Source organism: Rhagoletis pomonella, unplaced genomic scaffold (assembly GCF_013731165.1).
Source record: "Rhagoletis pomonella isolate Grant_MI unplaced genomic scaffold, Rhpom_1.0 Rhpom_scaffold_00011, whole genome shotgun sequence".
NCBI classification, from domain to species: domain Eukaryota; kingdom Metazoa; phylum Arthropoda; class Insecta; order Diptera; family Tephritidae; genus Rhagoletis; species Rhagoletis pomonella.
The window spans coordinates 13,648,569-13,661,546 of record NW_023458565.1 but is presented as its reverse complement, the minus strand read 5'-3'; the positions used below and the strand labels follow the sequence as shown (position 1 = coordinate 13,661,546).

Genomic DNA, 12,978 nt, shown 5'->3' with positions numbered 1-12,978 from the left:
GAACACCAATGCATTTCGATTCCGAAACATTTGAACGGAATCGAAATGCAGAACAGGGCTGATAGTTACAAAAATGGCCTGGTCTCGTTATAAAGGTGATATAAAGAAACAAAATTAAAAAAAAAAATTGAAAAATTAAAAATTTACAAAATTAATGTAATTAAAAAATTGTAAAAGCAAAAAACTTAAGTATAAGCATTTTTGGCTAAATTTTTTATACAATACCTCCAAATGAACTTTTTTCTTCTTAACTTCAAATAAACTTATGTTTAACAATTTTTTTTTTTAAGTTAAATTTGCTTTTAAGTTAGAGTTTGCAATAATTTTGTTTTCTACTTGAAATGTACTACATCAATAAAACTTTTTGAGATATTCGAAAAATAAACTAGCAAAATTCCGGGGATTTTTCAAGTTTCGAAACTTTTTTTCTTTCGCAGGACTTCGTTATTTGACAAAAGAAAAGTTCTGGCCAAAAATCATGTAAATAAAAAATTATTGACCGACATATGTACATATGCATATAAAAATATACATACATACCTTTATACATATGTATGTACATACATATGTGTATATTTACGTACTATGTAAATAATGTGTGTATATAATAAAAGCCACATATTTCGGACCAAATTACATATTTATCTATGCACGTATATTACATTTTGTATATTGAGCAATAGCTGCCTGCCCCCACAAAGCCTTTGGCGCAGCCACATTGTGCTTCAAAGTGTGAGAGATCTGCTAACGAACAAATTGATAGACTTATATACATACATATGTTCTAAGGTGGCAGCCATGCTCACACTTATACCCGCACCTAATTGCGTCTACCAAAAAAAAAACAACAACAATGCACCGTTTTAACAGCGCTTTACAATGCCGGCCACATTCTCTCGTCAGACGCTGTATAGTGGTCGGCTGCCTTACATTTCTCGCGCATTTTCCAAATCAGTTTGGCGTTGTGCGCGTTCTGAAATTGTACGTTTCTTTCACGTTCGTTCTAAAAATTAATATATTTCTCCACATATTGCCCCTGCCATTGCACTGCAGCAAATTCGAGTGATTTATGAATTTTGAATGAATTTGTCGCGCGGTTTAGCGATTTTCGAATTATTATAAATACATGTGCGTGTATGCATATTCCTGGCACCAAAGCTACTAAAGCAAGTTATTCACATTTTATTAGCTCTCGTTCACAATTTTTTTTTTTACTTGAGCGCTGGTGCGTATGAGTAACTTTTGGTAACAGCTGCACAGTGTTTAAAAATATTGAATAATTGTGTATGTATTTAATATTAAAAAATTAGTTTATTTTCATTTGTGTATTGTTGCGAGTAATAAAAGGCGAGAAATAAAGTGAAACACCTGAAAAATCATCACTGCCTTGGGGCTCAGCCGGCGTATGAGTAATGAATGCGCGCCGGTGCTCGGTCGTGCGTCACCGGTCTATAGCCTGCCTGCAAATGCATTTGCAGAGAAATTTTTGGCATCTGCTACAAAAAATAATTAAGTGCAATTAAAATTTACTCAATGAAATTTACCAAAAATATACAGAATAAAATCCCGTTGTGAATTTAAATATTTTCAATATCTCTCCCAAGTGCCGGAAAGGCTACAACGGCGAGGGTAATTCAAAACCACGCTAAGTCAACGTTTGTGTTTTCTTTATGCTAATTGGATTGTTGACAAGCAAATGCTAATAGAACAACAATAAAAACAATCGCTGCATTACTAGCTGCGGCAGCACGACGCTTTGCATTGGCATGCAATAACTGAAGCAAATCATTGACTCAACAGCGTTGGCGGCCCCCCGCTTTACGTGTAAATACATAGCTTACTCGGTTCGTTTACTAAAAAAATCGCTGTGGAAATAATCAATAATAAGTCACATTTCAAAGGTTCCACATATACGAGTAAATTTTCTTCAACACAAAAATCGCGTCGCGCCTTTGTTGATCCACTCGGTCGTTACGGTTACTGTGGTAACTCACAAAGAGCCCTTTCCAGGCCTGGCAGGGGGGAAAACGAATTCACTTCGTCGCGTGCTACAAAACGAAAAAAGTAAAATTAAAAAAAAAAAAAACACATACAGTCGCAAGTAAAAATACTTGCAGTCAGCAGTCGATTACCGGAAATATACATACGCGTTCGAATTTTTTATTAAACACAAGTGTCGGAAAAAAAAGAACACACAGTTCTCTGGCAATTTTTTTCATATTTAGAACGAAACGTACTTCTTGCAAAAGAATTTTGCTCTAGTCTCTACAGCTTAAGCTTTTGCGTTTTTTGTTTTCCATACGACTTTGGATAGATTTACGTCAGCTGTGTGGCGCCTGCATTGGAGTCTTTTTTGGCACATCAGTACGCTAATTTTGTGTGAGTACAAATAAACATACCATTGAAATATTAAGAACGAAATTTTTAGGCAATACAGTTATTTTTTTTTTTTTCATTTATTCAAATATAGAAAATGAGCTCGGCAGTAAAAATACTGTGGCATAATTTTAAGATTTTTAAGTTTTAACGAACTACTTTGTGTTGACCACTTAAGCAGCGACCGAAAATAACGTAGATAACGTTGCAAAATCGGAGTTTTTTATTTAAACTTTTTTCCATCACGAATAATCGTTAGATTTGGATTTTTATTTCTATCGATAAATTTTAAGGGAGTCTACGTTTTTATGATTAGTTTCAATCTTTTATGATCTAAAAAATTAAATCTGAAAATAACAATCAAAAATTCATCAAAAAAAAATAAACAAAAATTACGACTATTCTTGATCGTTGAAATTTATCGAAAAAAAACAGAAGTTCAATTTTAACGGTTAAATTATGCTTTTTATTATAAAGTTCATAACCGTTCGGTGCCTGCCTTTAACTCTTCGCATTTCGGGTCTTGTTAAACTTTTTTGAAAAAGTTCTTTAAAAGGGCTAAAAGTTAAAATACAAAATTGCGAATATCAAAGATGAGCGGCTTAATATAAATGTTGCAATAGTTTCATTAAAAATAGAAATAGAATTTTGCAATTTTTTAACTAATTTGAGGAAGTTTATAAAAAATGGTGGTTGGAGAGTTAAGATATTCTACAAAAATGTTAAGCAAAGGATTTTCATTCCATTTTTGTAGAATATCTTAACTCTCCAACCACCATTTTTTATAAACTTCCTCAAATTAGTTTAAAAATTATGCATACTGAGAGAAGTTAAAAGGTCGACAATTTGTACAAAAAATTGCTCGATACATTTTACTATAGGCCTCTTAATACATACATATAATTATTGTAATTGAAATCGATTTAGTAAACATATACATAGTACATACATATGTACATTTATAGTACCACTACTCTAAATTAGTGTACTAAACCACTACTCCAAATTAGTGTACTGAACAAGTTGTATATCAAGCTTTATTCATTTCCTATTTAATTGTAGCGTTTTTAAATAAAGCTGCTAAGATGATTTTAATAAATAGATGTATTTGGATAAAAAAAATTTTTGTTTTTAAAAAAATTCGGTTTTCGTAAAAGTGTTATAAGATTTTTATACCTACGGTGACCAGATTTCTGTGGCCAAAAATCAGGACATTTCTAAAGCATCGAATCCGAACATTAAATTTTGTTTTTAATCTGGATTTATATGGTATTTGTTATATAATGAGCTAGACTTTTATGGAAAAATAATAAACATTAAATAAACGAAAGCAAAACATTTATCAAAATGGTTCTGGCTTAATTAGCTGATCAGAAGTGTATATTCCAAAATTTTATGCTCAAAATTTTTTGTAGAACATTTTAACCCTCTAAATGCCATTTTTCCCATTTTCTCAAAATGTGTATCAAAAAGACCCATTACGGTAGAAGTGTACGGTTTAAAATACTTTACGAAAAATTTTAAATAAATTTTACTTGTTTTGAAATCAAGAATTTTGTTTTTGACAATTTATAGAAAAATTGAATTTAAAAGCTGGGTTATGCAAGACTTAGACTTGACTTTACTTACCTAGAAACTTAGAAACGATTACTCTCCGTGTCATCTACTGCTTTTTCTCATTTTTCTGATACTCAGCATTTGTATTTGTGCACGCAAAATTTTAAACGTTTAATTTGATTGGGTTAAAAATGAATAAAATTTACAATTGAAATAAATGTATTTAAGCGTATCAAATTGTGATTGTTTTTATTTTATTTTCTGTCTTTATTTGAAAGTTTGTTTTCCGATTGCCACATGAATTTCATTTATACAAAAAATCATATTTGTGTGGCATATTTAGATGAATTTTATTAAGAATATGTGAAAAAATGATGTGACAACATGATTCTCTCACGGCTCTTTTTCCATTTAAAAATTTAACTTAGAAATCAAAAATCTATAGGTCTCCAAGTTTCTAAGTGAAGTTTTTTTTTTTTTTTTGGTAACTACATACACGCGCTGCTCATTTGCCAGATATACAATACCAAGTCAAGTCAAGTCTAAGTCTTGTATAACTCCGCTTTAAGAGGTTTAATTTGCGACAAAAAGTCGACACTTTCTTCTTCTTATTTGGCACTACAACCATTGTCGGTTTGGGCCGAGACTAAAAATTTACCCTAATTGCTCCTCCCTGTGCGAATTTTCGCCAGTTGCTCATCTCGAGTGCAGCCCTCCTGCACTTGGTCATTCCATTTTGTTCTTGGGCGCCCTTGCTTTCGTTGTCCGCCCATATGGATGCGCAGTCGAAGGATCTTTTCACCGGAGCGTCCAAGCCAGCGCAATCGTTATATTTTTATGCGCTTAACTATGTCCATGACATTAAAAAAGCTCATACAGTTCGTCATTTCATCTTCTCCGATACCCGTCGTCCACGAAAATAGGGCCGTAGATCTTGCAAATAATAGTTCTCCCGAAAGCACCCAAAACATAATGAGAGCGAAATTTTTGTTCGTTTTTGGGGGGGGGTCTGTTTCAATCGTCATCCGAGCGCAAAGTAGCACCTGTTGGTAAGAGTTATTCTTCGCTTTCTTGTTGGTGGTGTTTATGCTGAATCCTAGATAGACAAAGTCCATCACTAGTGAGTTCGCCAAGAGTTCTAGCATAACTCGTAGTTATTCTTTTTTATAGCAAACATCAACTGCCGCTATTGGAACTAGTCTATAACCATTTTTATTACTGATATACAGCATTCAGGATGAAGCCTTTACTATTTTATTTTTCCTGTTGGCCATAGATACTGTTGTAATAGTATTTGTGGCAGTTTAGTCAATGGGGAAGCCATTTGACCCATCTAAGCTAAGTCCTAAGAAATGTGCTTATTTTTCGATTCAGCCCAAAGCGCCTCAGGTGTCAGATATGTAAGATATAAAGAGCAAAGAGCAAAGAGAGCATTTCCTTGTAGATTGCTTTCAAAGTTGGGTCGAAAATGTTCGACACGGTAAACCAGGCCATGCTGACGGAACATTCAAATCAAGACGAATGAAACAAGGGGTACGCCCCTGGATATTTCGATCTGGGCGATTTGAGTAGACGCTTCGGGAAATTTCAGAAAGTGACATCGCCGATTTTTGCAACTGTATTACTGTTCATGTCAGGGATTTTCATCGATTTTACCAGCAAATATCCGCCCACCTTATTTCCCAGGACAATCAAATCTCGTAAGTGTACTCCAAGCGCCTCTCTCTTCTCTTTCGTCGGGGCGTGGGCAAAATCTATAAAACCATTGTAGGCTACATGCTATGCATCTGCGTCACTTTTGCTTTTGCTAAATATAAAAGTTCAATCACTGCCACTATTTGCTGCAGATGCTGTGGGTGATGAAACACGCATTGGCTACATCAATTAATGTGCTAACTACATATGTATTTTTAGTCTGCTACTAAGTTGCATTCATGCATAACAACTGCTGCATAAATTACCGCGCGCACCGATTTTGTGCCGTGCAATAAATGTACGCGTATACCGCGATGGATGCAGAAGGTGTGGTACTTCTTAGCGCCACCAAGATGTTCACCAAGAGCGGCAATAAAAAACACAATGCTATTTAATTGTTGCCACATGTTGGAGGAGGAATTAGTACGAGTATATGCGGAGTTGGCGACCGCTGCACAGTGGTTCAAAACTGGCATTTACTGTTCATAATTCACTGGATTCTTAATTTTTCACTCAATTTGACTATTTTTTGTTGAAGAAAGCTTATAAAATTTGCAAGAGATCAGTTGAGTCCAATTTTTTTTTTTCAGTTCTTTGTATTAAGCGGAAAAAGTAGCAATTTTGAAGAAAATCGTTTCTCCTGTTTCAGTTAATAAATGTTACATAATAAAAAGTAGTTGAAAACAAGAGTACGGTTCACCCAAAAATTTGAAATGTTAAAAAAAAATTTCACCAAAAGTAATGTTTTTAGTTCTTAAAAAAATTTTGGACACGCAGTTTTATAGAGCATGAAATTTTAGTTGAATAGAGTACAAGTTTTAAGTGTCTACGAATTCGTGTTGATTTTTAATAATATTAAAGAAAAAAATAAATTTTTTCATAGCATTTAAAATTTTTCTTGTGAATTTTTTTTTCAAAATTGTTACTTTTTCCGCACTTTGCACTAAAAAATTCAATCAAAACACAACGGGCGCAAGTGGTCTCTTGCCAATTTTATAAGCTTTCATTAAAAAAAAAATTAATCAAATTGGTTGAAAATTTAAGGCTCCAGTCAATCAAATATAAACATTGAATTCCAGTTTTGAACCACTATGCGCTGTGGTGTAGTGGTTAGCAGTGCGTGCTACCATTCCCCACGGCCTGGGTTGAAGCCCGATCTCCGACCAACATCAAAAAATAAAACAGTTAGAAAAAAGTTTTTCCAATGACGGTCGTCCCTCGGCAGGCAATGGTGAACCTCCGGAGTTATTCTCTGCCTGTAAGCCATTCTAACAAAATTATACTAGAAATTATGAATACTGAATTTTTTGTTGTTTTTTTTTTTGTTCCAAATATTGAGAGCCACATACAACGCACTTGCAGGCCTTCAAACAACAGTTTTCATAAGCTAAATATTTATTAGACGTCACATCTTCGCTGCAGGCACGCAGCGCTTTGTTGTTGTCCACATATTGCCCTGTTTCATGGCATATCATATTTCTGCATAAATTCGCATTGCATTACATGTTTACATACTAGTTTATTTTGTAATGCCCCCTCCTGCATAACTGCATCGCATCCGCGCTCCTCCCTTCCGCCCATTGTTGTTCGCATTTGAGATTTGTTTCTAGCGCAAATGTCAAATATTGCTTTTTTAAGGGTCACTAAGCAATGTTGCGTTGTCAATGTTAAACATTGACGTTTTGGTGCAATTTGTTTTGCTTTACGATTTGTATGCGCCCACATCTGCACATTATGCTTCTATTTATGTGCAGTGTAATGACACTTGGAAACTATTTTAGTTGATTTGCTGATTTAAGTATGCCCAGTAGGAATTTAAGATGGATGAAATGCATTCGCACATAAATATCGGTCGTTTTTCAGGATAAGAAGGAAGGAAGGAAGGAGAGAGGTAAAAGGATTCACCAAACTGAGTAGCGTCTACCCACCAGCAGGTACAACCTGGTGGCTAGGTTTGGGACGCGTCACACAAAAAACACAGCCAATGGAGGGACCAAAAATTCCTCGCACCGTCTATAGAGAAAAGGTCTATATCCAGTAACTGGACTCCTTCAGTTATATAAGACTGACATTAACGCCGCACAGTGTACTATTTGGGCGTGTCGATGAACAAAATCGTAAATCTCTCGATACACTGAGAGAAAAATCAACCAAAAATTGCTTAATATTACCAAATTCAAACTTGAAATCAACATGATTTTTGGTTAATATTAACAATGCCTTGGTTGATATTTCCAACAATGATTTGGTAATATTAACCACAATTTTGTTTACATTATCCAAACTTTTGGTTGGCGATTTTTCGTTTGATTTGGTTCTGCACTTCACAGAGGCTTTTTCGTAATTATGAAAAACCAAAAACAAAAAAAAAATAAAAATTATGTATTGCGTTGACGGCACTCGTACTGCTTGAAGCCAACAAATAACAGCAAGCACCTCTGCTCGTTCAGCCACTGTCATACATACGAATTTGTTCTCAAATGTTCAACTTGAATCACATTTCTTACAATCGGATTATTGACCATGGAAAAATCAAATCATAACTTTGTTAAAAAAAAAACATTGTGCTTGTAGCTCAGTGTAGGAATAAGATAAAAATATGGGCTCGAAAGCTGGCATAATGGCCTACGAGGGAAAAATAGTGCCATTCTTCTTCTTCTTCTTATTTGGCGCTGTAACCGCCTAAGCGATTTTGGCCGAGTCCAAAACAGCACGCCAGTCATTTCTCTTCTGTGCTAACTGACGCCAATTGTAAATGCCAAGTGAAGCCAAGTCCTTCTCCACCTGGTCTTTCCAACGCAGAGGAGGCCTTCCTCTTCCTCTGTTACCAGCATCGCGGCCCGCGTTGAATATTTTCAGAGCAGGAGCGTTTCTGTCCATCCGAACGACATGGCCAAGCCAGCGGAGCCGCTGAATTTTAATTCGCTGCACTATGTCTATATCGTTGTAAAGCTCATACAGCTCATCGTTAAATCGTCTGCGATATTCGCCATCACCAACGCGTAAAGGTCCGTAAATCTTTCGCAGAATCTTTCTCTCGAAAACTCCAAGAGCCGCCTCATCAGATGCTTTCATTGTCCATGCTTCCGCGCCATACACCAGCACAGGCATGATGAGTGACTTATAGAGTGTGATCTTTGTACGACGAGAGAGGACTTTACTTCTCAATTGCCTACTCAGCCCAAAGTAGCACTTGTTGGCAAGAGTGATTCTCCGTTGGATTTCAAGGCTGACATTATTATTGGTGTTAATGCTGGTTCCCAAATAAACGAAGTCGTCTACTTTTTTAAACTTGTAACTGTCAACAGTGACGTGGGTGCCAAGACGCGTATGCTCTGACTGTTTGTGTGCTGACAGGAGATACTTCGTTTTGTCCTCGTTCACCACCAGACCCATTCGCTTTGCTTCTCTATCCAATCCCGAGAAGGCAGAACAGACGTAGCTCTTGTTTTTACCGATAATATCGATGTCGTCGGCATACGCCAGCAATTGTAGTGCCATTACATAACTATTATATTGAACCCTGAACAAACTTCGTTGAACGATGAACTTTCGAAAAAATGAATACTTTGCTGGTTAGCTCCAACAAAAAATTTTTGGTTTTTGGTTTTATGGACTTTTTTTTGTAGATTTTCAACCCAGGAACAACAATCTTTTAGATGCTCATTTTTTAATTACAAAGTTGCATCAAAATTTTCAAGCTTTTAATCAGATTTTCCATATTTTTTTGCCAGATTTTTTTTTTGAGTATCCAGTTTTGTCATTAGATTCTAGTATCAGAAAGTGCAAGTTTAAAGTTGCTAAGAGATTCCGTGGATTTTTGGCCTTTTTTTTTCAACGCACTTCCATCCATACAAAGTATATTGGTAAAAAATTACCTCCGACATCTTAGCTTTCTACTAGAGTTGGGAAATTTAGTTCATTTGAGTGAACCGTTCACTTGCAGTTCGTTCACCTTAGTGAACTAGTTCTTTAGTTCTTATAGTTCATTTAGTTCACTATTTCATTTAATTCAATTGACGAATACATTTACGTTATTTTAAACAAAGTTCAATTATTTTTATTATTTTACATACAAACCAAAACATTTGGTAATTTGAATTCACAGAATACTTTTACATACACAAAAAACGTATGTTTAGGAACTTAAGTCTTATAAAAATTATTCAGCCTTTTTCATTGGATGGCATATTTGTACTAATGGTCATCTTCTTAGCATTATTGTTGTTACACAAAAATATTTTGTTGTGTACGTAGCTTATTTCATTTTAACATCAATCACTTACAGAGTTTTCGTATAAATACAATACAAATAAACGAGTATTTTTATAAAAAAAAACTTTAACAAATTCATAGAATAAAAACATATGCATGCACATATGTACGATACGTAAAGACTTACATATTGCTGTGCAAAAACATTAAATTAGAAAGCTTGTTGGATTTTAAAAGAGTTCTACGCTCGTTTAATATTTGCCCTGCCCCCGAAAAAACTCGTTCGCATGGAACTGAAGTAGCAACAATGCAAAAGCGTTTTAAAACGTATTTGTAAAGATGGGGATACACGTCTTTACGTTCGTGCCACCACTTTAATGGATCCTGCTTGCGGTTTAAAATATCCTCATTAAGATATTTATCCAATTCGCGCAAACCAGCAGCAGTTGTATTTTCAGGTGTAGAAATATTTCTAATATTTTCATCATATTCATCCCAGATATTACTTTCTATTCCTACATCCGCAGTACTAGTAGCGCGAACTTCTAATATGCCAACTTCAGTCTCAGTCGTCTCAATATTCTCAATCTTACGTTTTAGATTGTCAATAGTTACAGAACAAGCTCTTTCGTCTTTGAAACCTTTTTGCTTAAATCGAGGGTCAAGCGTAGTGCATTCTGCATATAAAGAATTCATTTCCAAATTTCTGAATCGAGCTTGCATACCTCTCTTTAAAGACTCTTTTAAAGCCACTACTTTTTCATTTTGACATGAATACTTCAAAAGAAAATTTTGAATTAGTTTGTTAAACACTATTACTTTAGACAATGTAACATTTTTTTCTGAGCTTATCTCCATGGTAACCTCATAAAAAGGCTTAAGAAGAAGCAAAGCCCCCTCTATGATTTCCCAACTCTGTTGGTCAATGATGAGATCAGAACGCAGAAGTGCTATAGTGGTGACCACTGCCTCCTTCAATTTTAAAATGCGCTCAAGCATATCATATGTCGCATTCCAACGGGTTGAAACATCTTGTTTCAGCTTCAGGGGAGATAAATTCAGTTGTCTTTGTACATCCATAAGTTTTTGAAGTCCGCGTGGGCTTCGGTTGAAAAACTCCACAATTGCTTTTACTTTATGTAAAACATCTGATATTTCTGCAACTCCATGTTGAACAATCAGGTTGAGAAGATGAGCAAAGCAACCTATTGACTTCCACTCTCCTAGTCGAACAGCGTTTATTATATTTGGGGCATTGTCACTTACTACAGCTGCAATTTTGTGTGAAATTTGCCACTCAGTCATAACTTCTTTTAAAAAGTTGCATAAATTTTCGCTGGTATGCCTCTCGCTAAATTGCTTACAGCAGATCAAAATGGAGCAAAGATTTGTATTTTTGTCTATTAAGTGTGCAGTGACAGCAATAAAATGCTCGTTAATACGCGACGTCCACCCATCTGTAGTGAGGCATACTGCAGTTGATTCGGAAACCTTACGTTTTGCTTTGGCAAGTAATTCTTCATAAATTTGTGGTAAAATTTTTTCAGAAACTGTTTTCCTGCATGGGAGTTGGTAGTTAGGACAATGTGACACCATTTGAATCAGCCTCTTCATTTCTGGTTCCTCCACGATTCGTAGTGCATGATGCCCTTTTGCGATCATCTGGACGAGCTGCTTGTCGATTTGTTTAGCTTTTCTGCCCGTTGATGGTTTATCTACGTAATGTGAAATTGTTGGTTGCTCAGCCACAGTATGTTGCTCGCTCGTTCTCTGTGCTGGTTCTGGCTGTGATAACTCCCGCATTGCCTGTGTTGCTTTCTGTCCTTGCTCCTGCGCTGACTCCTTTTCCAATTGCCTCTCTTCACACTGTTGGTGCTCGATTGAGATGAACGGGTGCTTGGCTTTCATGTGCCGCTGTAGATTGCCATGCGACCCACATTTAAAACTGATATTTATTTGGCAGTACCGGCACCTTGCCTTCTTATCATTTACTTCAATGAAGTGGGACCATACTGCACTCCGCTTTCTCATTCCAATCATCTGCACATAGTAAAAATTAGTCAATAAAAATTTTCGATATTGTATAATAATAAATATACTTTCTATATCTCCAATTGACACAAATACACAATATGCAAATGAAAATATTTCCGTGAAATCTGCTTTTGGCGTACAAATAAAAAAAGGATTGCCATATCAAGATTTTTTGTATCTTTGAACAATTGGGAAAATTGTATAAGGCGCCTGCTACATGTTCAATATTTATTGTCAGTATTTGGATCGTGATCCAAAATCAGAACTAGTAGTGAAAAATGTAGTTCAATGAAAAGACCGAACTAGTGAGCTAGTTCATTGAGATGAACTAGTTCTTTAGTTCATTTAGTTCAAGAACTACCCAAGCCTACTTTCTACATTACGCAGGGTCTGACAAAAGAGGTAATTTTTTTGTTCCAACGGTCGGAAAATTTAGCCTTCATAACAACAGAGATAGGCTTACCGAATACGCCGTGACACGAAGCGTGGTCAGAAGTAGTAGATATGCGACAAAAAATTAATCAAGGATACAATTTTCAAAGGATATTTTCAATACCTATTCGTCCCTGTGCACCAAATAATTTAATCTTTTTTTAATTTGACAGAATATTTTCGCACACGTGCAACCTGACTCCGAACCCAGATAACTCAAGGTCTTAATCAAAAACGCACCGGTGGGAGAACTGCCATAAGTAGCCACGTTGTAATTGTCAAAGCCTTTTGACCCCGTTTGTCATTTCACGCTACTAGAAAACGTTGAGGCATCCTCGCTCCTACAGAGATTAAAATGGTGGACGCCAGATTACCGAGTGGTCGGCAGTGATTAAACCTCGAAGACAAGAGGGGTCCCATAGGGTCGTGCCTGTTCATTTTTGCTGTATAATTTCTACATGTCGAAGCTTTTTCAACTACCAGCGGGAGTTTTATAATTCTCCTACACTGACGATTACCCGATATTGGCGTTCGCTAAACACACTGTCTTTGTAAGGAAATGGCTTTCTCTCCTACCTTACCTGCTTCTATATTGCACGGAGCCTTAGCCAGGATGAAAGAGGTGAAGCTGCAATTAGGCATCTACACCGAGGTCACACCAATACCGAC

General features: G+C 35.9%; 1 protein-coding gene across 1 annotated transcript in view; it reads right to left on the bottom strand.

Annotated features, from left to right (window-relative positions):
- The window catches only part of LOC118747169 (zinc finger BED domain-containing protein 1-like), a 31,283-nt gene extending 19,039 nt beyond the window's left edge, over positions 1 to 12,244 (bottom strand). The window contains exons 1-2 of the mRNA XM_036481158.1: positions 11,943 to 12,244; positions 10,203 to 11,883 (exon numbers count right to left, since the gene is read on the bottom strand). Coding sequence (XP_036337051.1) covers positions 10,203 to 11,883 — 1,681 coding nt within the window. The 5' untranslated portion in view covers positions 11,943 to 12,244. The remainder of the gene's footprint in view (positions 1 to 10,202; positions 11,884 to 11,942) is intronic.
- Between the last annotated feature and the right edge of the window lie 734 nt (positions 12,245 to 12,978).